Raw genomic sequence first — 27,026 nt, 5'->3', positions numbered from 1 at the left:
TTGGACATTCCTTAAATGTTGCCTCCTGGAGAGCTGTGCTGGTAAATCAAGCTCACAACCTTTTTTCTACATATTTTCCCCTCCAGTTTCCCAGAACTGGTTCCTCAGTTCTCTGACCACAACTGCTCTTTCGGAGATGGACTGAAAGGCTGGCAAACATCCTTCTTTTATTTCATGTTGATTCATGTGACACTTTTTAGAATATGAAGGTTACCTGGTCCCTGCTACACTACCCTGTGCATGAGCATCACGGCCTACAAGTGCAATAGTCTTCCTGCTTGCAAGTCACACTTGCTCCCAGAGCAATGCCGCTGTGGATGCCTTGTGCCGACTCCATTTGGCGTGCCCTTCTGAATGAGGTTTCATAAGCTTCTTACAAACCACACCATCATATGCCTTGGGACTGTACGGATATAGGAAGCGGACCTCAAAACTAACAGATAGGATCAGCTGATGGATAGTTTGTGGAAGAGAAATGTCCAGCACCGGCATGCTTGCAAGAGTTTAATTTGCATGATATGAGTGTCTGAACCCCTATTCAGAAATATCCAGACTCCTCTGTAAAGTACAATAGGGACCTGGACTAGCAACAACAGGATTAAAAAAAAAATACCAAACAAAGCCACAGCTAAAACTGGGATTATAAACAATTTGCAGTATAACTGAAATTAAGTATAAACACATTCCACCTTGGGAAAAAAAAATGGCTCTGTTTTACTTGTAAATATCATGATTTCTATACACAATTTTTTCTTTTCATGTTGGCACTTCACTACTAAAATTTTACTTTGCCCACTAGTTTGCCTGAAAACAAGTGTCAAACAGAGTTCAGCTCCCCGTTACACAGAGCGAGCTTTAAAGACAGTGATCCGTGGCAGGCACACAAACAAACACAAGGGTCTCTGCCTTTTAGATAAACCCATTTTCCTCCCCCTTCAGCCAGTAAACAGCTTCTGGCTGCAGATTTGGTCCTATATAGAAGAGATTTTGAAGATGCCAGCTGACCTGTCCAACAGCCTGGTAATCCTCAAATCGTCTGCTCGCCATGCTCACATGGAGATGTCACCAAAAAGACATGTTGACAACCTTGTGTTGCATTAAAGATAAGTCTGTAAAACTGCCACTGTGTTACTCAGTTCAACCTCACCACATGGTTGAATAAAACTTCCCCTTCTGACAAATTCAGAAAGACTGTTGACAAAAGAAGATTGTATGAAAAAAAAACTTTTGATTTCCAGTTCGATTTACATTACATTGACAGTGATCTGTACAACAGCTAGTGAACCCTTTTTACAAAATAAAATAAAAAAAAAAGTTATTATTTCAGAATTCTGAATGTTCTTTCCATGCACATTCTCATGGAACGCACTTTAAACCATCCAAATACCATATTTTATATTAGTATGAAGCTAAACTATTTTAATCAGTAACAGATTTATGTCAGTTATTCAGTTTTTACTTTTGTCACGGAAAGTGACAATTCTCAGGTCTTAATAAGAACTCGTATGGTAAAAAGTCAGTAATTTAGTGATGAAATACAAACTGTGATATTATAAGCATCTATGAATCCTTCAATCAAATTTTGCATTGAGTAATAAATACTAATCTCAGCTAAACTGTTTTGTTACACATACAGCATGCTCTGATCCCAAACAACTCCTTAATCCACTATTTTAATAATAGTCTATGGATTAAGGGATCTATACTGTATACTGATGCAATGTATTGAGTTCAGGTTCTATAGATGAATATTTCTGTGATCCATTTTAATGGCACACAAGCCATGGTAGCATTATGGTGTCAACAAGCCTGCAGATTATCTCCTGACTTTCAAAGCATCTTGCAGGAAAGCGAGTTTAATGGATCTCCAAAAAGGTGAAAACATTATCAAATCTATGGGAGGAGAGGACTTTAAAATGAAAGTTGAGATTCTATAATTACCAACAAGCATTTATATATTACCAGCTATAAGATATACAGAATGTTTTGAGTTTTGAAATCTGTCAAAATAACAATGTTAAGAAGGACAGTCTGCTTTCTTGCCCCCCTCCTCCTCTACACATGCATCACAATTTTCTCCTAGCATCCTCATTTTCTTCTCACAGCTTGCCAGTATTTCATGTAGGAGATCCATCACGATGGACTTTACTCTTTTTTAAAATAAATTTGCTTCAAATAGCTCCATGTCTGTTCTGCTTCTGAACTGTAGTATCACCTGCCTCACATTAAGTAAAACCGCTTGTGCTGGTGGCAGAGGTTTTCCAGCACCACGTAAGGCAGGGAAGTGTCCCCACCACCCAGCTTCACCTGGCAGCCTCACTAGGTGTTTAAGGTTATTTTTCTCAAGCCCTGCCTGTAGTCAGGGAAAGGACACACTCCTGCAGGAGTAGGAGTTGTTGTTGCTCTGAGGTGCCCTCTTCTCCTTGAGCAAGAAGGGTGTTGAGGATGAGCCCAGGCAGGCTGGAGTCAGTGCCCATAGTCAGCACCACATCCTCTGGGAGAGGCATCGGCACTGCTCACAGTCCTCGCTCTGGGCTAAAGTGCTGGGACTCCTTCTCCACAGTGGGCATTGTGTTAGCAAGGCCAAGATAACACATGCAGGGGAGAGCATCTTGAACCATCCCCATGCATCAATCATCAATACATGACCAGCTAATACAGGAAATACAGCCCTGCTCCAGTCCAGTGAAAGCATCTACTCAGTGTACAGCACCAAATGAAATGTGGGGACTTGTGAAGAATGAGGAAGAAACCAAATACAGAAACCACACCACTTTTGTAATAGATCACCGTCTCCCACTTGGAGGATTGTGAAGCACATCCCTCCAAAGTCTCTGAAAAACTGTTATCTCTTTTCCCCAGTTTCATCCCCCCACCCGCTTCTAATCTCCCCCATCTAATGTACAGAGCACATGGGGTGTGTGCTGCTTCCTAGCATGAAAATATTTTGACTTTTCTGAATTCCAGTGATTTCATAGAGCCACTTTTCAATAATCTCCTCCCAAAGTTGCTTAGTACATAACAGCGGCCAAACTGTATGGCAAAACAATTCACTGTAATGTTCTTCTGATGTCGGAAATTCTTCATATCACTTACTGAGCATTTTCTTTAGATTACACCTAGACCTGTTCTTGTAGTTTCTACTCACTGCAGCTTCACCTCAGCTACTGGCCCTTTGTTTTTTCCAGATGCTTCTCCCTTTTTTTTACTTTCTTTTTCCATCTATTTATGATACTTACCAGCATCCCCAGCTTACTGGGGAAGAGTTTAATTTCAAAGGTGGTGAACCAAACTTGGACAAACAACCTCCAGATAACATCTCTGGTGAGGAGGTTGGGACAGGCAAGGGATATTTATCTTTCTTGAGGAGCTTCCTGTAATCTGGGGAGGATCCAAGAGCATAAGGCTGTGGATTTCCTCTGGTTCAAAAGGATGATGGTAGCAGAGGCTCTCTGCCCTCCCCAAGAGGAGGAAACAGCTGCCTGAGTGGTGCTTTGAGATGGCTGAGAAAGGGAAGCTGGGATGCTTTGGGCCCTTCAAGACTGCAGAGAAAACTTTTCTTGACGAAATGATCCTGTCTCGATACACCAGGGCTATTCAATCCGTTTTCATTAAAATCCACTTTCCATCCCACTAAATGCACAGATGTACTCTACGTGGATTTATGGTGGATTAAAACACTACACACTGCAGAAATACAATATGCACTGCACTTGTGGTAAACATAATAGTGCAATGAATAGAGACTGGACAATTTTTCACCCATGAAAGCTATACAGTGTTTGCTGGCTTATATTTAGTCTTGTATAAATAAAGTTTTGCAGGAGGTCCCTAAGATTTTTTTATTGTTGGAAAGCAGGTCCTTCCTTTGGCTCTCCTTCTCCTATGGGAGTAGATGTGTAACTTGAGGGAGTGCTGTGAGCTGCCTGGTGGCATAGGAGGCACTGCAGGAGAAAGCTCCCACTGGGTGACAAGTGGTCTCGGAGCCAGGAGGCAGCAAACACTTGGGCAGGTAGGAGCTCAGGCCCAAGGTAGCATGTTCACCACAGGAGCACTTTAACACTGCTGGCCAGCAAAAATGAGTGCCTGTCAGAAGGAGGCACAGAAATGTCAGCAACAGTGGTGCCAGCAGTTATTTATTTCCCATTCTTGCACAATGAGCTGAGGAGGACACCCCTTGGTGTTCAAAACACCAAGAGGAAGGCACAACATGCCTTGGCTGTTACGATGCTCATTTCTTTCTTGAAAATCAAAGTAAATGAGTGTAAAGAGGACACTGGACACTGACATGCAATAGCTTCAGGCAGCAGCACAGGTCTTTTTTCTGCTCAGATTCCAATAAAAAATTATTTATTTTTATCAGCATGGCTTATTAATAGTTCTACAGTACTCCTGTTCTATACTGCTTCTTTTTTCCTTTCTCATTCAAAAATACTTTCTTTAGTCACTAATCATACCATTAAGAGATCATTAAAGAATTAGAAAATGACTGTAAAAAAATGACCACCACATATTTTTACAAAATATTTGATTTGCACTTTCGTAGCAATCTTATGCTTTCAACATTTCAGAAGATACAAGACCAACATTACAAAAAAGGTGTTTGAAATATGACAGTTGAAAAAAACAGTGTAAATGAAATGTATGTTGCAGCACTGTGGCCGGTGGGATGCTTTGTTGAAATAAGAGAAGGAAAACTGGTAGGCACTTACCTTTTTTTTTTTTAGACTATTTTGCCTAATCCATTATAGTTGCTAAATTATTTTCAACAGCACAGTCTGTGAGTAACTCAACCTTTGTAATTTGTTTTCTATCTGAGAAGATGCAGGATTGCTCTCTAGTTATCTCACATTCAGCTGAAACACTTGTGCAGATGAGTTTTTGCAAGGAAACACAAAATCCAATAGCACCCACAGAAGTATCGTAACACCGATGACCAGCCTCCAACAAGCCCAGTGACCCTTTCCTGCACATATTCTTCATGTATGTATGGTTCCAGGGGTCTTAGCCCCAACCATACTGTTGCTATAAGACTCACATCCTCACAAGCACCTGCTACTTAACTCTTGAAGATGTCAGTGGGAGTTAGGCTCATAAATACTTTCTGAGCATCCTGGAAAATGTTACATTGGCTTGATCCAATTAAGTGAAAACACAGCATCTTTAAAAAGTCTTCCAATTTTAAAAGGGCAAGACAGATGAACGGTATTTTTCCCAGAATACAGAAAGGAAAAGACAGTAATGAGATTTAATTAGTGTCCCTGTGCTCCTATGATCATTTACAAGTCAAAGGGGCATACATCGTTTGGACAACGCTCTCAGGCACATGGTGTAACTCTTGGGGCTGTCCTGAGCAGGGCCAGGAGTTGGACTTTGATGATCCTTGTGAGTCCCTATCCAATATAAGGATATTCTATGATTCTGTGATTTGCATTTTGGGGGCTCTTCCCCTGTCTGGTTGCACCTCTGCTCACATCCTTTCCAGGCTGGCATGGGGGGTCCTAGAGTGACATAAGCCGAGAGGGTCTGCCACGTGCCACACATCTCTTTTTTTCCCCCACTGCAGGCCATCCTTATCAGCAAAGTGGGGAAGGAGAGCATTTTGTACACCTGGGAGTCTTGGAGCTGGAAAGGGAAAAGACAAGTGGGGTGCCAGAAAAGAAATCCCTTGTTCCTACAGAAGTAAGAGAGGGGCAGGAGACAAAGCTCTCCTCCACCACCTCATGCCATATCATCTCTCATGAGGAAGCTCCCCAAGGAGATAAGACTGGTGGGAGCAGGGGGTGAAGGGAAGGAGGCATTAGTGATAGGAGGGAGAAGAAATAGTCTCTGCCACACAGAGTTCACTGGACCTGTGCTGAGAAGGGTTAACCCTGTCATGCTGCTGTTGATGACAAGAAATGTTTTTTTGTTATCATGGTATGTCAGATTCAAGTGGTATCACCCATGACTTGCACGCAAGATTACAGAAGGAAGGGAAGCTGAGTGCAGGTCACATTCATGGTTCAGCACAGCTCTTCAAAACAGCGTATTTCATTTTTGCTAGGAGGGGAAACTCACACTTTGCTGACACCACTTCATACTAAAGTGATTCTAAGCTAAACCGGAAAATTTGTACACAGCCCTCGGACAAAGAAAAGCAAATCATGTCTCGGAGAAAGAATAAAGATATACAGCAAAATTCAGTGACCCTAGGAAATAAAGAAGCTCTTTCATGAAGACCTGAACTTGACCCACATGGATGTGAACCTGGGTTTTCTGAGGGGTGGGGGCTCTGGTTTGGGGTTATTTCATTATCTTTCTCCTGTTTTATAAAAGCAGTAGAATCTGAGTGCCTTTGGGATGTCTCTCACGTGGCCAGACTTGGTCCGAAGTGGGCAATGTGTTCAGCGGTTGTGGGAGGGTGGGGATGGCAGATGACAGGACAGAGAGGGTAGCATGACCCAAGCTCCTGTCTTTAGAAAACCTGGTTGAAATATCGACAGTATTGGAGGAGCTTGCTGGGACTATGCTTTGTGGCCTCCTGCACATTCAAGCACAGCAAGGAAAATGATATTCTCAGTCCAGTTTTGGACTGATGGAAAAGATAATCAGAATCCTTGTTTCATTTTCAGGACCCTCTTCTCAAGTTCATTTCCTTCCTGACCCCTCCGCTGCTACTTCATACATTACCCTTGGTCTCAGCTCTTTATCCTCTGCAAGAACCAACTACTCCCACTCATGGCAGTAATTCCCACACTGAGAGGTACGGAGCTGGAGCATCCCAGCCAGAACTGACCCCTGAAGCTGGGGGCATCTGTGCCAAAGGCCTCTGCTGCAGTCACAGGGCTGACCCACCACTAAGGGTCAGCCAGAATTACCCAAGCATGTGCTGGCTCCAGCAGCCTCACCACAAACACAGTCATAGGTGTAAGTTTTGCTGTGCCAGAGTGCATATCCCGGCGGGCAGCAGACACTGGGCACAGCTGACAGCCTCACCACTTCTGTCCCTGACAGAAGCCAGAAGATAAAGGGCCATTGTGTACATCTCAAATTCCAATAGCTGGATGGCTGTGGAGGCAACCAGGGATGGTTGGTAATAACAGACAAGGTCTGTCGGTAGTAACGCTCCATCAGAAAGAACATAGCCTCACCAAGTCCAGGAGGCACCTCCAGAACTCCAGACATCCCATCACTGAACCAGGACTGGTGATTTCCTTCTTTCCTTCCTTCCTTTCTTTCTCTCTTTCTTTTTCCTTCTTTCTTCCTATCTTTCTTTCCTTTCTTTTTCTTTTCCTTCCTTCCTTCGTTTCCTTCTTTATTTCTTTCCCTCCCTCCCTTTTCAGTTCATCCCTTTCCTTCTCTCTTCCCTTTCACCCTAACCCTCTATCCAAAGCCCACCGCCGTCTGCTTAGATAGCAGCTCAGCGGCACATCAATTTCCATTCCAAGTGGGTAATTTACTAAAAAACTTCGTGGTTTTTTTGCGGACCCTCTGACTTCTGTCGTTCCTTTCCACCACGAGCATTTACGGATCCTGGTTATTCCCTCCCCCTTAAGGGCGCTTCATCACAGGCAGCTGCGGCGGACGCAAGCCCTCCTGCCCTGCCGGCCCGTGGGCTGGTTGCCCTGGAGCAGCGGGGAGAGGTGGGAGCGGTCCCGGTGTCCCCCGGGGGGACGAGAGCGATCCCGACATTCCCGGCGTTCCCGCCAGGAGCGTCCCCGGTCAGCCGCTGTGCACGCCCCGCCCCCTCGGTGACGTCACGAGCGAGCACGTGGGGAGGGGGCGTGGCCATGGGACCGCCCCCGCCGCGGCCAATGGGAGCCTGGGGGCGTGGCCTCGGCGGCGGCGATGGCGGCGGTGTGGCGGGCGCTTTGCCGGGCCGGGCCGCGCGCGGGGAGGCGGAGACTGTGAGTGACGCGGGAGCGCGCGCGGCGGGCGGGGCCGGCGGACCCCCGGACCGCCCCCTCCCCTTCCCGGCTGCAGGCGGCGCTTGGGGGTCTCCCCACGACACCCTCCGACAGCCGAGGGGACCAGGGCGGGGGGGCAGCAGGGCCCGAGGACGCCTCCCTGAGGACTGGGGGGCGGCGGCGACTCCCCACAGCCGGAGCCCCGGGGGCTGCTGGCGGAGGACTTGGCACTCGGGCACGGGGAACGTAGGAATGGAAGTCTGCTTCCTGGTGTGAGCAGTGTCCCTGCCCACGGCAGGGGGGTTGGGACGAGGTGGTCTTTAAGGTCCCTTCTAACCCAGACCATACTGTGGTTCATGCAGCTACACAAAATCCCCCGTGCCTGGTTGTCTGCTTTGGTGCAGCTCCTACATGGGAACTGACCTGGGTCTTTCCCTTTCCTGCAGCCAGCCTTGGATTCTAGTGGGCTCCACGTGGCTACCGTGCCCCATTTTCCGCAGGGCAAAGCGAGGAACCGGACGGGCTGGATCCACACAGTTGGCTTTCCCCTCTCCTTAAGAGCATCCTGTGCTACCTCCTCTATCAATGCCCCGCTCTAGATGGAGCTGAGGATTGCTGAGGATTGGTCGTTGTTTGGGCAGAAGCCAGGCTGTCCCAAGCCCCCTCAGCATCCCTCATACTGGCCTTTGGGAGACCCTTGTGAGTCCAGAGCGGTGCTGAGACCCTGTGCTCCTGCCGTGGCAGTGGTTGGATGAGGGAGGGTTTTGTAGGCAACACATCTGCTTGTCAAGGGACCAAAATCACCAGGTGCTTTCCTACAAGTGGGTGAACAGATGTCAGGGCTTGGACTTTGGGCAGGATGCTAGGAAAACTGTACTGTAAATACTGGATCCCCATGCCAGACAGTGTGCAAGATCAGGCTCTGAGTGCTGTATGCTGTGTAAGATGAAGGCTTCGCCACACCTTCCTCCTGGAGATCTGTGTAGGTTTGATGTCCAGCTTTCTGCCTGAAGTTGTGGGCCTGCATGTTCCCTGTAGACAGAGAGTGACTTCTGCCAGAGTGAGTGATTTAAGGGAAGTTTTCAACAGCACTTAGAGCACTTTTTTTTTTTTAATACTGATGTCAGGAAGGCAATCAAGTGAAGCTTTAAATTCTTGCAGTCTCTGCTGAGACCACAATAGTGTAAATATTTCATAGTTGAGTGACAAAAGCCTAAGCAGTCTATAATAACTGTAACATAGATGTTACCAGGAACATGCAATATTGATGCTGGTGTTCTTGGAGAACCTCAGGGACAGTTGGAATGCCTTGTGTTCTGCTAGAAGCAGCGTGAAGAGCCCAGAAAATCCACATCAGCCATTCCTGCCCACTATGTCCTACATAGTTCCCAGCATATCTCCTTTAGCACAAGATCCAGCCAGTTTCTGAAGACAATACATCCATGTACATGCCTTTTTCTTTCTTACTTTCCCCCTTTTTATCCCCCCACGTTAGTGCAGAATCAGAAATGCTATGCCTTGATATTTCTGATTATGAGGAATTTTGAATATTTATACTGTGAGGAGGAGTCTACGCAGTGTGAGGGCAATTGGATGATCACGTTTATATGTTCATAGCACCTGTTTAGGGCTGGGAGAGGAGGCTGACTGCATGCCCATGGTGAAGCTGCTCTCTTCCAGCTGTGGTCGGAGGGGGCTTCTTTGTCTGGTGGTGCTAAGGAATCACAGTCCCATTGCTAGACTCACAGAAGAAGTGATGGCCTCCCTGCGTTGCCCCTTGTCATCAATGCTTCTGTGGAGCGCAAGAGGCCACTGGGCAGGTGGAGACCACAGAATTTTGGGCATTCAAGCAGCAGAGACCAGGGCAGGATGAGGCATGAGGAGTCCTTGCTTACCTTTAAGCTAGGCATCCATGTGGCTGTGTGCAGTGGGGAGAGAAAATACAGGAACAACTTCAAATGTCAGCAATAGCTGAACATGTTGGTTGGATTTAATTAGCAGCTTCCTGATCTTTAGCAGGAATTGGCAGGTGCCACTGTGTCCAGACCGTGGTGCCTGGGTCCTACAGTGCTCACTGCCATGTTGGGCTGGGACCCTAATTATAGCAGGTACCTCCAATGTAGTGCAGCTGCCCTTTCCAGCCACTGCCATTCTCTCTTCACTTGGATGTTGCTGCCCCTGTGAAATTGCTGGGCAGTGCTGCCCTGGAAATGTGGACCAAGTATTTATGTCATTATCAGGCAGGTGTAGCGTACCTGTTTTTGATTATTTGCAATGTTCCAGAGCCTATTGAAAGGCTCTCCCTGCCTGTGAAAGATTTTTGTCATGTTGGAAAAAGTTAAAAATCCTGCTGTTTTTTAACTTTAACCATCAACTGTTTTTTAATAACAAATGCATCTGTTTTTTTCTGTTGTTGTCAAGAGCTTCCAATGTGTTTTTAAAGACAATGTAAACATTAACTATGAAAACTTCCTTGCTGACAGATCTTTGTGAAGGATTCTCTCTTTGCTTGGCAATTATGCTGCAAGAGAAGAGCATTGCATATTTAAGCATGATCACCTGTGTGCCCTCAGCAAGCCAAGGGCACTTCTGCTACACCCATGTACAAAAGGGGTTTTTACAGGTATTCATTTACATGGCATATTCCAGGCAGATCCATATCCACATGCCTGTACTAAATCTATCAAAAACGGTGTCCACATCTCAGTGGAACGCTACAGAGTATGGAATATACAGTGTGGGCACATAGAGTGTGTTGATATCAGCATGCCTGCTAGGAACAAAGGACCCTGAAAAGAGTAATAACCCCGTGTCAGATCTTGTTTAGGGACTGCGCCGATGTCATTTAAAATTTCTATCATTGGGAGTTTCTTCTCTCATCCCTGATTGCCATCTTCCCTCTGAGGAATCCACCGCTTCTCTTTCTTGTGTTTCATGCTCCAAGTTTGTGTCTGCTTGGCAAATTAGTGAAGACATTTTTCATGAGTTGGACACTGGAGGGTGCTAATGCAATGGGAGCTGAAATTATTCTAGCAAATTAAAGGGTACCCCTTTGTTACTTGTGAAATACTTTTATTTTTTGTTGAAATGTTTAAATGGAAAGACATGAATCGTGGTCCTTACCAGTAGCTGATCCTACTCGGTGTGTGTAGAGCTATGACAAAGAATATCAATAAAGTGATGTGTATGTGAGGCATTTCTTCCCTGAACCTCTATCAAAAAAAATCACTCATTTTATGTTCTACACATTTTTAAGTGTGTCTTTTGAGATTATGGCCTCGGGGTGAAAATTATGTGAAAGTGTGACTTTCTAGTGATAAAACCACTTTATCTGGGAGAATTGTTGAGATGTTTCTACGCAATCTGCTTTTCTACAAGGTCACTTTGGTTCACCTAAACTAATACTGTCGGATTGTTAGTGAGGTGAGAGCCTGATAGTAGCTCACACTGGGGAGGGAGTGGACACCCTGAACACTGCTAATCAAGTCCCTGGCATTGTGATCCTCTCTCTGATAGAGCCTCAGTTTACCTTTCAACCACCATTGCTAGGCCATGTGTGAGGGAGCATGCAGGATGGAGCCTTTTGTCAGCCACCGCTGCTAGGGCAGGCGAAGCACGTTACAAAACTGAGCCCTAGCTCTGGTGTTTCAAATTTGCTCAAACAGTTTTGGCAGGTTAAAATTACACTGGGAGGACTTACAGCAAAGGAGGTATTACCTGTTTGCTCTGCTCCAGCTTTCTGCTGAACCAAGTCTCTGCTCTCCTCTGCCCTTGGCAGAAAGACATGGGGGCAACATAAGCTCCCCATTGTGCACTCTGGCAACTCCATACTCGGCTTTAAGGACTGTGAAACTACTGCCTGAGCCAGTTTTCATCCTGGCAGCAGCAGAGGTATGATGATGGGTAATTAATGCTAATGAGAAGCAGGGTGCAAAGCTGAGCATGTCCAGCTAATCACCACTGGCACCCCAACTAGTCTGCTTAAAGCTTACTCTGTTCTGGACAGTCCTGCAAACTCATTGCCCACATGAAAGTTGGTATTTGTAAAATATGGGAGCAAAACAGAATTGGCTACAAATACATTTTGCTTAGAAGCCTTTCTTGTTCAATATGCATGGGAAATGCATTACTCCTCTATCTCATTCCTTTTGCAAATGGATTGCGCTGTCCTCTCCTGGAAAATGTTTTTATCTTGCTGTGTGATATTGGCCAGGTTTTGTTCTCTCCCGGGTGTTGCAGTTTGCTTACCTATGGCTGCTTCAATTTTTATTTCTTTTAAAAATATACCTTTTTTTTCTGAATTCTTCCTTAAACCGAAGATGTGTAGGAGCATTGGAGAAAGAGCCTGTTGATGAGAAAACCAGAATCTCCTGTTCTGATACCACTGGAGACCTGCTGTTCATCTTGCAAACAGAAGCATGGACAGTTTCACAGCAAAGTTACTTAGGTGTTTATCAGAAGCAGCAAAAACATATCCAACTGAAAGTTTACACTTCTATTGCAAAGAGTTTTAGTAGCTTACCAGAATAGGATTATAAGGAAATGTGAGCCGAAAAGCTTTTAAAAATCATTGTAATATGTGGTGGTATTGAAGACACTCTGCTTAAGGGGAGATAATGTATTTATTCTAAGCAAACAAAAAGAGATCTGCTTGACAGTGTGTTCATCTCGTTTACCAGCTTCTAAGAGAGGTCTGCTTCTTCCATCACACCTCCACTTGCAAGCAGAGAGCCAGGCCACACATCCTGGTGTCATTTCAAGAATGGACATGCTAGCTGTGGTGCCAAAAGGATTTGAATATGTGCATTTTATGTAGGTGGTGCCCTAATTTATCCTGGGAGACCTTTGGGAGAGAGGCTTAACAGACCTTCCACCAAACCTGTGTGTGTGATTGCATTGAGTTAAACGCTGCCAACTGCAGGATGGCATCTTGAGGTCCAATGCCACCCCTGCGTGGTGGCCCTGTATGAAAAAACAGGGCACATGTTCCCTTGGTGGGTGCTTGGTACCTTCCAGCATTGAGCCTTCGCTCACCTGTGCAGTATTTCTTGACTACTCATAAAGGCTGGGTGAGTGGGGTCCCTGGGGTTTTCATACCTTTTGGGGAGATTGGGCTGCTGTACTTGAAGTCTCTTTTCTTAAGAGCCATTCTAGCGGGCAGAAGCCCCTTGATGCTAAGAGCTTTGTAGGGTTTCTGCTGATGAAGCCCTGTGTATCTCCTTGTTTGGAAAGGGGAAATACTCAATTTTCACTTACTTTGTTAGCCGGGCTGTGCATGGAGGTGTTTCTTCAGCCACTGCCTTTTTCACACTTTCCTCTCCTGCCCCATGAGGCCAAGGAGCACATCAAGTCTGCAGAACTTCGACTGCAAATGGGTGTGGAGGTCAGCTGAGTGGTTACTGAGCCCCTGGATGTTGAATAAATCCCCTTCATATTTTTCCCTTATTTTCTCTTTGGACCTATATTTACTTCTCAAGTCTCCCTATGCCCTTTAAATCTCCCGTCATCATTGGTGTAAATAGGATTTGCCTGTCCCTGTGAAATGGGCATCACTGTTGACTGCCTGCCTTGCCTTCTCTAACTCTTCGTGGGCCAGGGTTGTTCAGTTTCATGGGCTGAGGGGCCAAACCTGCTTTCTTCTCTGCCTTTTTAATTAAAACTGGTTGGCATCAGGGACTTTGCAGCAATGAAAGGGAAACGATGGAACTTTGAAGAATTTGAGGCATAAAGTTGATCTCTAAATTTTAATGTACTCATTGCACTTAAACAGTTGATACATTTTATTATTGAGCATTCAGGTGACCTAATTTCCCTTAGTACTGTACTTTTAGCTTTATACATCTGCACCTAATTTGTAAAAAAGGACTTAATGAGAAACTTCAAACAGTTTAAATGTCAATTACAAAGAAAGCGAGGTTTTAAAGTTCCAGTAATCTGTCCATATTGGTCATCGAAACATGATCCCAGGTGGACGTTAATTCAAGACAGATGGCATTCCAAAGGCACAATTACAAAGAGCTTATATATTTTCAACACTAACAAGCTGTCACGCTATGTTGTAGCTACACTTCCAATACTGTATAAGCACAATTGCTGCTTTATCTGCAGTGGACTCAGTAATAAAGGGGTTTGATTCCCCACTCTTGATAGTGTCAGTGGGATTTTGGAGGGGGGCTGAACTGGAGAGCAGGGTTAGTTAGTGTGAATATCTTGCATTTACTCAGTCTGTTGGGTCGGAGGCTTATGTTTGTTTTTATGGTTTTTGTTAAGTTGGTGAAATGCTCTTCAAAGGGGAGGGGAAATATTGAATATGGACATAACACGACTAGCTCATCACAGTTATATTTCTATTTCCTAGATGTTTGCAGTTAAAAAGTCATCTGAAAGCCTTTGGAGTAATGCACATGTTACTTGGAAGACTGAAGTCCGGGGGATTAATAGTGGCTTGAATTGCAATGGTGTAAATGGGCAGCAGCTTGGCTGCAGCCAGGCAGGAGTACTACACCCTGGGTAAAAGGCAGCTTGAATTATTTTCAGTTTCTGAAAGTATTCCTAGGTCCAAAGGCAGAGGTGGAGGAGCTGGATGAAGCATGTTCAAGGTAGGGCTTCCATTAGACTGAAGAATCAACATGTGGTATAGTTGATCTCGTTGAAGTTATCCCTGGCCATGGCAGGGGGGTTGGACTAGCTGGCTTTTAAAAGTCTCTTCCAAAGCAAACTATTCTATGTGGTAGATGGCAAGGATGTTGTAAAAGGATGATGTTTGAGTTGAGCTGAGAAGTGATCCGTGCAGCTGAACAATGAAAGCTAATTTAGCAAAATTTCCACTAATTTTTTGTTTGTTTCTTGAAACCAGGTCACGAAAAAGCAAGACTTGCATGTCTATGACTAGACAATGTTTTAATAAGCTTTAAAAATTCTGTGCTGTTAGCAGCAGGATTAATAATGCTCTCCAGGAATGTTTTTAAGCTCCTATGGGCATGTGTATCCTCTAAGAGATGCTGAGAATGAAGAGCTTATATTTCTGCTCATTTATTTACCTTTCATTGGAAAGTGGAGAAGAAAGCAGAAGGGCTAAGATGTTCATCCTCAGAAGACAGGAATTAAATGGTGAGCTTATACTCTTTAATTTTTGTTTTTCATTAATGAATGTGGTAAATGTGTTTTTGAAAGCATTTTACCTGGCTTGCATTTTTTGATGAAATGTAAGTGCTATTTGAAATATGCAGCTCGCCAACAAGTGAATTGGACTCCTGAGCCGCACTTGAAACAAAATGCCAATTTTACCTACAGTTTTACTAGGTTTCCTGGTTTATGCAGTGGCATTTGAATGGCCTCTAGTAATTGTTTTTAGCAGGAAAAAAAAATCAAACAAAAATGAAAAACACAACCCAAAGCTCATTAGCACTGTATTTGGCATGCCATGAATCGTTAAATCTTTATATAAATGCAGAAGTAATTTGTGACAAACTAAATCCTTTCTTTTTTCGGAAAGACTTTCTTCTGATTTTTTGTTCATACTGCTGAGGTGCAGTGTGTTTTCCAAACATTGGATATTATTACCAGAATTGGGGCGTAACCAATTAATGTTTTAATTAAATATTATCTATAATCCTTGAGTGTCAGGTATGCTTAGTGGTGATAAGTGAATAAAATTAGGTGGAAAACAAAAGGCAATAGATAAATAAATGCTTAGATAGGGTCTTTTTTACCCAAATTTTTTCTAACCTAAATTTGATGCTAGCGTGTGTTGCTCTCAAGTGGTTTCCCCATGGATTTTCCCAGTCCTTATCAGGGTAACATACTGCAGTCTTTTTATTTAGATCAGGCTTCACTTTGAGAGTTAACTAATTGTTGAAGCCCAAGTGGGAAACTTTCTTGCACCTGGAAAATTAGGAAAGCAAAAGATGTCCGCATCCTTTCCCTGGTGGTTCTTCACCTGCAAATTTGAACTGCAGTGGTAATAAAAGTTTTGTGGACCTCATTTTATGTGAGATCATTAAGCGACAGGAGAATTCAGGACTAGTTGCCCTTCATAATTCAGGACACTGAAAGGTGCCATTTATAAGCTCGAAGTGCCTGCAGGAAGGCAAAACAGGCTTGTAAAACCCATACTTGAAACCCTGAAAGGGAACCGGTTTGTACTGCTGGCTGCAGCCTTGGAGTGGCAAAATTGCAAAGGCAGTAGGGATTTGGTTTAAAAAAATGAAAAAACACCTGCCTCTAATAGTTAATCTAACAGCCTGGATTTTCACACTTCTTGTGTTGATATCTCTTTTGTCCAAAATGACCCCAAAACATCCTGAGCAATGATGCCAGTAAAAGCCTTATCAGTTGTACTGCCCAGCTGTTGGGCTTATTATCTTTCTTGCTATAGCCCACTGTTTTGCTGAGCTGTTAATTTGGTGATAAAATAAGTTTTTCCTGACCTTTTAGTAATATTTTGCAACTGGTGACCTTTGCCCCTGATGGAGGCCAGGCATTTTGTAGGGAGAACTCTTGCCACCTTTGCTTGAGAATGAGTAGCAGCATGTGCAACACTTCAAATAAAAGGGGTGATATACCATCATACCCAGTCATAAAAGTGATTGTTACAACTCTAAATGAGCAGTGTAATCTGCAAAATTCACAATATACTGCAGCTTTATGGACTTAGAAAGCCTGAAAGGCAGCTCAAGGAAGCACTGAGCCCAGCGTTCATTTTCAGAACAGGTACTGCTTTCCTTACCTGCTCCTCTGTTACTCCTCAAATAAGAGCTGGAGCCATAATTTCAAAGTTTATGACCAAAGTGTAGCAATTTCTACCCAGAAGGAGGTATCTGTATCTGTGATCTTAAATGGCTGGGGCTCAACTCTCCTAGTCCAGCCAACGTAAGCCAGCTATTTGTGGTCACATTAACGTCCCATGACTGAAGTTACTTGGGTGCCCATTTGTGCCATCAAAGCCTAAATTCCAGTGAAGACAAGAGCTGACTGCTCATCAAGTCTGCCTGTAGCATCTTTGCTTTATTAATCTGTATTAGTTCCATACCTGTGTGCTTATGCACACCAATTTCAGCAGCATCTGGCTATACAGTGTGGTATCCAACCTGTCATCCCTCCTTATGTCAATCGCATAGGAACTGGTGAAGCTCTGGCTATGCTTCAGAAGCGTGTTGGTATTATTCCATGATATTTTCTGATGCTGTTTTTGTTACCTGGATTGATGTGCTCGGGATCCCAGACGCTGCACTGAGCTTAGTATGACCCCAGGACCTTTGCAGGATTGACTGCAGGACTCAAACCTTTATATCCACTATTAAAAGGCAGTTATGTGACTGTTTATGTTAGAACCAGTTGCTTCGTTGACTGTGCACGTGCTGTTCCTTGACAAAATTTAGTATTTTTTTTTAATTTATGGTCAAAATGTGATGCATATACTTACTGGAGTACCTTGCTCTGCATAAATGGCCTGGCTGCCTTCAGTCACCACTCAGATTTCTGTGGGAGAACAGGAGTTAGGGTTTTCTGGCTTTCTGTAGAGATGTGTTCATGGCAGCATTCCTGTTATTTCTATATTTTCTTTGTAAAGGACATAAAGTTTCTAGATGGCATGTTGTCAGTATATTTTTAAATGACATTTTGGGGGTATTTTTCATATAAGTTCTCTAATTTGTAATACATTTCTAGGTTTTGTGGGTTCTTTTATTTAGGCTTTATATATGAATGCGTGCTTTGTGGGCTTATTGCCTTAAACATTCACTGGCTTTTGTTAAATCTCTAGCAATACTAAAGTACCGAAGGTGCTTTGGGCTGAGTCAGTACCAAATAATGTATTTGGCATACTAGAAGTATAAAATTTGTTTTCTTACTGAGTGGGGTTTTTTGAGAAGTTGATAGATGTGAAAACCATTTAACAGCTGGGGTTTTTTCTTCCTTTCCTGTTAAACTAAGCTACTGAGGAAATCTTCTTACTGCTACATGCTGCAATATGTCAGAAACACCGTTATGTTATAGTTCCATCATTATCTAAAGGAAAAATTGAGTGTGGGTTTGAAGTCGACAAGTGATGAAAGTAGCCCTGAGGTTGTCAATTAGAAAGCCAGGGCCTGGAACTGATAAGTTAATGGCTAGTTCCCTTCACACCCCCCTCGCTTTGCTGCCTGCTCCCGCCTCACCCTGCAGCAACTTTACTGCTTGAAACAGAAATAAAAGGCTCCTGTTGCTTTGTGTCCCAAAATTTATCTCACTGATATGATTCACTTAAATTCTTGGCTGGTTGCAATGTTCTTAGTATGAACAGATAGTTAAACAAGGAGAAATGAGATGTAACAGAAAATACAAACTCAAAATCCTCCCACCCCCCCGCTTTTTTTAATTAGTTTGTTTATTTTTGTTTAAATGTTGAACTGTTAACATGGTGGTTTCAGACCATCATCTTGCAGTACACACAGCAAATTTAGCAGCAGTGCAAAATTTTAACTTCTACCATATGTTTGTTTGCAAGTTTTAAAACCTGAAATTTAATGGCAGCCAGTGGGAATCCATGTGTTCCTGTTAAAGGCAGAGGGCAACACATGTGGTTTTTCCTGAAGGGAGATACTGGTTACCAAAGTTTATGATATAATGTAATATAATACAAAGTGTTTCTATTTTGCTTGGGCAGGAGGGAACGAACGTGTTGGCATTTCTCCTAAGGAACACATGGGTTTAGATAAATAGATAAATTATGGAAAATAACAAACGGGATTTATTCAGATTTTAATAATTCTTGGTGTTCTAAGTTGTGAGAACAACAGTAACTTTATGAAAAGAGCTTTAAAGTAGTATTGGAAGTAGATGTAATTCAAAAGGGCATTGTGCAAAACAAAACATGTAATTCATCTTCAGTTTTTTAAACTTTAGGTACAGTGTGAGATTTTAGGGCTTGTAAAAATTTGCAGTTGGGCACCGCCTCTGCAGCCTGAGGTTTCTGCTCATGACCCAGCAGCTTCAGTGACAACAGAAATCCAAGATTTTTTCCACATAGCCCTGTCTCAACCTAGAGCAGATGAATAATAATCATGAGTTTGTGAAGGCAGCTTAATTTGTAAACACAGTCACGTTTTTGACCTTTCTGGTAGTTTCACCATAACCAGCAAACATCTACTGAGTAATAAACAAACTGCAGTTGCTACTTATCCACCACAATCAAATGAAACTGGGTGCTCTGAGCAGGGACTGCTGCTCTCGAGTCCTTCTCTCCTCCAGACAGATTTCAAAACATGAAATAAATATTTTTCTAGCTTCATTCACAGAAAAAGAGGTGTGACATCATATTAAACAACTCAGCATGGGATGACGCTCTCTCCTGATGTGCTAACTTGGCCCAAGACCCATGTGGTTGAGCTTTTCCAGGGCTTCACCAGAGAAGCAGTGTAGAAGAGGTAGCCCATGATTTTCCAAAGACACGTGTTCTATCTGTGCCCTACTTTGACTTACTCCTTGAGATACGTGTTTCACAGTACCCATAAATAATGAAAATATGCAATGACATTTTTAATCAGAGGCTTTGTTTTCTTACACATTGTGACGCTGGTGTTTCTGGTGCTACAGGATAACCTGCTGTGGTTGGCCTGCTGCAGGAGAGGTTGTCTCAAAATGAATGGCATTTTATCTAGTTTAGCTTGGCTTGTTCAGATATCACACCTACCAGAAAGCAGAATTCTGTGGTTTCCTCCTAAACTGATCCTTTCCTTGGATTGCAGTTTTGTCTTTGCAGGAATCTTCTGTAGTTATTTTTTGAATGAGGTTCTGGAAGTTAATGGTGGTGTGTCAACAAAGCTTATCTTCCAGGGGAAAGTCATCTCTATCTGGATTTTTCTTCTCTTGACCTCTTTCATATACTTTTATATACCTGTCGGCCCAGCAGGCTGTTGTGCAAGGTACATTCACATGCTGTATGGAAGCCAGGCAACCAAATTTTGGTTAAGCCAATCACTGCTCTGCAAAAGGCAGATGGATGCCAAAAATCTCCATCTCTTTCAGTGGGTTGCTGCAGGATGCTGATCTCTGCTTTTCCCCCACTTTTGTTTTTGCTGTTGGTTAACTGCATTTTCTCAGTCATGGTACTCTTTCAGTCTGAGAGACACTCTCTTGCCATGTGTTTCTTTACTTTTGTCATGCCTTAAGTACATCCATGTCTTTCAGTGTGGATGACCATTGGACATGTGTGCTGTCTGTCCACCAGTTTACATCAGTTACTTCCTTACTTCCAAAACACATGAAGCAAAGTGTGCTAAACAGTGCCCACTGTTTAGGGTAAAGGCTGTGGTGTTCTACAGAGAGGTTACAGGTTGAACTGGCCTTTTTCCCCCTTTCCCTACCTAAGGAGGAAGAGTCTCATTTTAGGAGGAAAAGTTTCTTTCCTCCCTGCAAGGCTGGGTCCACATAAACTCTTCAACTCTCTAGAAGTTTGGTTGCATTGGATCACTTCTGTCTGCAGGTACAGAAGCCTAGTGCCAGAGCTTTTGATGATGTAGAGCTTTCTAAGGCTAAAAATCAAAGGGGCTCCTTTCCACCCACATACTTTACTTTTTCTGACAAATAGAGCTGGAGCAGTGCTCCTTCCTTCCCGTATGAGCATTCTAAAGCCCAAAATTCTTGCCTTCAAATGAATGTTGGAAAGAAATGAAAATTGCTTACTAAAAAGTGGTGTGGCATTTCCTAGTTGTTTTTCATTCCCATAGGGAACCTTAGAATAGGGAAAAGCTTGTCTAGATTCAGTAATTTGGAATGGATAAACCCATTTCTTATACACAAGGAATTTAAAAAAAAAAAAAAAAGGAAAGGAAAACACAGTGACAGAGTGATTGCACAAAGACATGTTCCAAGTGAGAAAGCTGACTTGGCATTTCCAGATTTTTAATTTCTAAAATAAAATTGAAGTGCTCTATTGTCTTTATGCAGTCATGATAGATTTTCTTTAAGCATATCTGAAATTATATAACAGAGCTCAGTTAAGTCAACTTTGTCTTTAATGACACTGTCATCATCTAAGACATATTTATTAGCAGGATGTCATCCCATAGGAACTCAGCCCACTGAACAAGATAAACCAGAAAAGGAATATGCTATCAAAGGGCTGCATTTCTTTGGGTAGCTGTTGGATTTTTAAAATCAACTTCTTTGACCACTTTTGCCTGGAAAATGGTTTATTAACATTAAAACACAACTGATAAACATCAGAATATAAAAAATTAAAATAAAAGATGTGATGGTTTAGGCTTTTTATTGTATTGTTTATTATTGTGACTGTATAAAATGACATATTCATTATGCAATGGTAGTGGCAAAATTAAATGGTTTCGAACCAAGTGTAAACTTGTTGGGGGAAACCAGCAACAGTTTGGACCATTTTGGTACTGTAGACTGCAGATATGTTGAGAGGCCTTGACTTCAGAGACTGGAATATTCACCCCCTGCCTGATGGATCTGTTGCAATGCATGGTGGGGTCTGCAGTGTGGAGTGTGGTGTCTGCAGGATGTCTTCACCCAACAACCATGAAGGGAATTAGTTTAGAAGAGACAGACACTGAAGATTTTTAACACTTTAGACACTGCCAGTTTCTTTTTCAGACCACTTCCAGCCTGTTTTGCAACTGATAAAAATATATATGTTCTGGCATTTTTATATAAAATATTTGAGATGTAGGTGTTGCTGCTTTCTGCCACTAGTAATGGTAATGCTGGCACATTCCTCAATTTAAAAAAAAATTATTCTGGAACTAAATGATAAGCAAAGAACTGAACCCTGAGTTGATGAGATGGCAAAAACTTTGTGATCAAGAAATAAATAAGAAAAACAGTTTTCAGAATTTATGCTGAGTGTATTTTTTCTTAAAAATTTGTCTATTAAAATTATGCCAAGGCCTAAGCTTATTGTAGTCTGTTTAAGTCATAACACACCCCCCCCCCAAACAAAATAGAAACAGTGCTTCCAGGATGTGGATCAAACCATTCAGCTGATGATAGTCAATGCCTAAACTCTGGAAACCCGAAGTGTTTGAAGTACTGTGTTGGCCTTTGAGATCAATAGCCTCCTCTGCTAGTACCAAGAGAATATTTTCTTCAATATATTCAATTAGCTGAGTTAAATGACTAATTTATTCAAACGTGACCAAATGGGAGTTGAAAGAAGCAGAAAAGCTTGTTCTTCTACACCAATCTGTGAATAAAAGCTAATTATGAGAGGATTAGATTTGCTAACACTATAATATTGAAGGATATTAAGACAAAATACTAGATTGGTGCTAATTCTAGCTAATACAGAGTTATTTTAATAGATCAATTTTTAAATCTAATCACAATTTTTTTAGAAGTCTAGCCTCTTTCAGATAGTGTTATGCAAGTTAAAAACTGTCTCATTATGTTTTAAGTTGCATTTGTTTCCATCCAAAGAAACATAAATCATAAGTAAACACAAAGGGATCAACTAGTAAATAAAAATGGTGCCATACACGATTTTCTAACAAAAACAGTAAAATTAATCTGAAAAAATGTATAATGAGGTATAGAAAAGTTTAAATATATAGCAGCAGAACTACTCTGTCCTTCTGGCTAGCAATAAGAAGTGCCAAATTTAGTGTAAAAGCTATATTTAGTTACAAAGCAACATACTTCAGTGGTTACAAACTGAGAATTAACCTTTCTCCAAGAAAATAACTAAAACCTTTAAATGGGTAAACAAGATTCAAATTAATTATTTAACTCAAAGTTTCCCACTCTGTAGTTTAATTCATTATCTTTAAGATAAGTAGTTTGAAAGATTTAATTCTGCTGAAAGTAATCAATAACTGAGGTACGTACAAGTGAACATAAATATCAGTGCAAGCTTAACATAAGCATTCAGAAATTCAGCCAAGAGCGTGATGTCAAGAAAATGTGAAGATACAATTTTCAATCCTGTCCATAAACATTTGGTATATGGGACACCCCACAATGAAATTTAATTACCTCTTCTGCTGATAGGATCATGAGAAAAACATTGCTTCAGGCACCAGCAGAATGAAGTACGGAGGACAGGATGGAGAGTGTCTCGGTCACTATGTCTTTGCTGCAAAGATTCTGAGTCCTGCTGCTGTTGGTCCTTGGTGTCTCAAACACTGAGACAGACACCATCGTGATTCTTCTCCATCTGCTGGTCATGTTGGAAGCTGTTCCTGTAAATGCCAATTCAGAACCTTTCATCAAATTGCTTAGAAAAAACACTGCTTTCTGTGCTAACTATTTAAAATGACAGTTTGGCAGTTCCCCCACAAACAGTGGTGCTGAGTTTCCGGGAGGTGATCGTTCTCCAACAGTTTACTTGACAGTGGGACTGGCTGACTCTTCTTCTCCTCCTCCTAGCCAGGATGAACAACCAGGGCAGTAGAGACAAGTACTTGGTGCAGGGCTGCCAGACCAAGAAGCAAATCTTGGGTTGCTCCAACACTGTAGTATTTCTGCTGCTGTGTGCTTGGGTAGCTTCTTTAGGTTTTAAGCTCTCATGAACCTGGGTTCCTCATCTTCAGCAGGTCCATAAGACCTGCTGAAGTAACTTAACAGCTGACCTGCTGAAGTAACCTGCTGTGTAACTTAGAAGTCACCTATTAGTAAGTAGAAAAGGAATTTATGATTGAAAGTTTTGCTGGGTATAATGTGCTGTTTCAGCAGATCCCCATTCTCTTCATGGTTATTTCCCAAGGTAGCACTTGTGTTGTCTGTATGTTCTGAGTCTCCAGGAGCCTCCTGCTAAGCACTTGCTTCTCTTGTTGACAAACCCAGGAGAGGATTTCTCTTAACTGACCACCCAACCCACTGCTCACTACTGGAGGCACAGGGATGTAGCAAAGACAGGTGTGTCTTTGGATGAAGAACATAGATGATCACGTTTGTGTCCCCAAAACTAAGATGAACAGGCTGTGTGTTCATCCCAGCCTCAGTTCCTCTCTGCATGATCTGCAGTCTCCCTCATTGGACTCTGGGGTCCACAATCCTGCTTGGGCATTCACCGTGACAGCGATGAGGCTTTATGTGTTTATTGAACTGTAACAGCCAGTATAAAGGATGCTGAGATAAAGGCTACATGTTACCTGCCCTGTTTGTCTCTCCGGGGTCCAGATTTTTAAATATGCTATTTCTATTTCTTTGTAGTACCCTTCAAGTGAAAATCCAGGTTTTGCCATCAGATGCATCCACTGTGAAAGATTAGCACAGTGTTTAGGTTTTCACAGACCAATTTTCAGAGTAACTTGGACCTTTTTTTTTTATGTGATGTTTCTAAAACTGGCAGAAGAAGAACTTTTTTTTAAGCCTGCATATGCCGCAAAAAGTATTTTAAAATACAGATTTTTTTTTTTAAATCTTTAAGCATGTTAAGCATGTTTAATGCTTGTATAAGGTGCCAGATTTTAATTACAGTTGGCATTTATAAGTGTGGTGCTGGCAATGGCAACCATATTGCTGAAAAAAGGCATAAATTTTGACACTGGCAATATGGGAACCCAGCATATGAGACTGTAAACCTCATTGCTTTCTGTTTTAATATGATGGTTTAAGGGAAGGACTTTTAACAGTTAATATTTAACTAGAACATTTAGGGTTTGATATAAAGTTGTTCTAATTTCAAACTATTTACTAATTTAGGTCCTATCAAAGATCAGTTTAGGTAATAACTTTCTATTAAATAGCCTTTAAATAAGCATGCTTAAAGTAGGGAAAATAAGATGCTTCATTACAAGAAATGAGGTTGGCATCTACCAGGTTTTCCATTAAGTTCCAGGTCACAGACAAATAAAGAAAGTATGTTAGGAAAAAAAACCTTTTTAAAAATAATTAGGGAGATGTCTGTTTTGTTCACCAGATGGAAAATCAGTAGTTGTGGGTGGTCTGTGCTGGATGGGGCATCTCACAATTGGCAGAACTATGCCTTTAACTTTTAAAGTCCTGGGACAAAATGTGAAAGTAATTGACTGTTCCGAATGCTCTCTCTCTGGATACCTAGCATGCTTTTAAAACCAAGATTTGGTGAGTTTCTGACTTTTTTTTTGTAAGAACACTCGAGCAGTTGTGTCTGGTATTAGGCCAGTTGGGTATATTTTTGGTAGCTGTTTAGTGGGGCTGTTGTCTTTTGTGTTTACGCCTGCGTGTGCCTGGACCTGCATGCACACAACTGAAATGCCACAGCTTTATAATTCTCCATTTGCACATGAGCTTCATAATATTGTCAGTGTTTGCTGTGTTCAGGGTATATGTAACTGTTGGTTAACATAATTCATTTCTGTCCTTTAGTTCATTCTGGTTTAAGGAATTTAAATCTATCCATTTGCCAATATACTAAAGAATACAAAGTTGCAACCTTATATTCACAAAGAAGAAGAAAATTCCTGTTTTAAAATAATGCAGGTGTTTGCAAAAGTATTAAAAATCCATAGTATTTTTAATCCATTTTTTTTAATGTGAATAAATAAATCCAAATGTGCATGTGTGGATAGTATGTGTACAGATAGGCATATTAAATGTGGTCATTTATGAATGTGTTGGAATCTTCTTAGTGCAGTTTGTAAGTTAGCTTGCTGTTTCAGAACTCATACTTTATAATTTCCAGATTAATTTGAGAAAACAGTATTTCAAGTGTGGAAGATAGGTTAGAAAATCCTTGTATTCACATTAAGAATAACAGATTTTGTTATCTGAGCTGCCATAAGAATGTATTGTGTTCAGTAGTCACCTCTCAAAGAATGAGACAGAGCCCATTTGCAGCATAGGAGGCAATTGCTTTATATTTACCTTACTTTACAGACGATTTTTTTTCAGTTATCTATATGAATGGTCACAAAGAATTGTGTGTGTGTTATATCTATATTGTAGCTTGTGTTAAACTGATCCCCACTCTTACTATGTAGAAGCATTCTTAAAGATAAGTGAGGCACTCAACTTAGTGCCTTCTTTGTAAAATCCCTTTTGCTATGCATGACATGTACTCTGTATTTTTTCCCTTGCAGTAAATTATAAAGCTTTTTTCTTTCCATGAATCTCCTTCCAAGAAAACACATACAGCCTAATAACACTCGCCTTGAGAATGGTGCATTGCCTCCACTACAAAGCTGTGTTTTCATTGAAGAGATAATTATAATATGGTTTAATGTTCTTGTCAACCCTGAAACACTGTCCCTAAAGAGTGCTATTCTGGTGGATGTCTTTTTGAAGAGAGCTGAATGTGGCTAAGAGAACATACACGTAGCCACGCACTTTTCTGATAAACCAGGACAGATTTTTAATACAACAAATGCTCTCTGAAAAGAATTATACATTTTCTAAGGTGCTAATTCAGAGCTGCTTCATCCACCAGATTCCACTTTTAATAATACGGAAAATTTTCTTGAATTTATTTATTTTACTTTCTTCTCTCCTCATCCCCCATTATATTTACAGACTTTAAATCTATATGAGAACATAAACTCACAATAATAATTAGAATGTTTTTAATGCACTTTGAGGCGCACACTTCAGATGAGTAAAAAAGCCCAAACTGGAACACAAATGGTTCTTTCCAGGCAGCAAACACGCTTGGCTGTTGATATGCTGTAATTTTCTGCTTTACTTAGTAAAAACAGCAATTACTTATTTGTTCCGTATCCCCCCCAGCACAGATGCTCCTCAGTCTGTCCATTTTCTGAGCACCAAGCGGGCTGCGGACGCGGGGATGCGTGTGCACGCATTCTAGTGCGAAGCAAGTCGAGTTTTCCCCTTGCACGCTGCACTGTTAACAGCATTTATTTGCCACTGATGCTCCTTTACCACCAGCCCAAGACAATGGTGTGCTGGAAGCAGCCGTGGCTGTGAAGGTCTCGCTTTTAGCTGTCTCTCCTGCTGATGGCAAACATTTCCAGGTGCAGCTTAGCAAAGCATCGAGCTGACCTTACAAAGCAGAGCGAGGAACAGATAAAAGCCAGACGATCGCACCAGTTAAGACTGAAGTCCAGTCAAACAAATCTTTAACATTGTTTTTGCTGTATTGTCTTTTGTGGTGGCCTGGTGGTTGTCAACAGTGCCTGATGCTGCTAAAAGCTATGCAGTCTGAAGCAAAAAGGCTTTCAGGGAAATTAAATCACAGGCTGGCTGAAGGCGATGCAAAAT

General features: G+C 42.0%; 1 protein-coding gene across 1 annotated transcript in view; it reads left to right on the top strand.

Annotated features, from left to right (window-relative positions):
• Positions 1–7,792: 7,792 nt before the first annotated feature.
• The window catches only part of CLYBL (citramalyl-CoA lyase), a 167,949-nt gene continuing 148,715 nt past the window's right edge, over positions 7,793–27,026 (top strand). Inside the window, exon 1 of the mRNA XM_051780642.1 lies at positions 7,793–7,889. Within this exon, the coding sequence (XP_051636602.1) occupies positions 7,831–7,889 (59 nt within the window). The 5' untranslated portion in view covers positions 7,793–7,830. The remainder of the gene's footprint in view (positions 7,890–27,026) is intronic.

Source organism: Manacus candei, unplaced genomic scaffold (genome assembly GCF_025592945.1).
Source record: "Manacus candei isolate 608988 ecotype Guabito, Panama unplaced genomic scaffold, ASM2559294v1 h1tg000014l, whole genome shotgun sequence".
NCBI lineage: Eukaryota > Metazoa > Chordata > Aves > Passeriformes > Pipridae > Manacus > Manacus candei.
The sequence above is the reverse complement of the archived record's forward strand: the minus strand, read 5'-3'. Positions and strand labels throughout refer to the sequence as shown.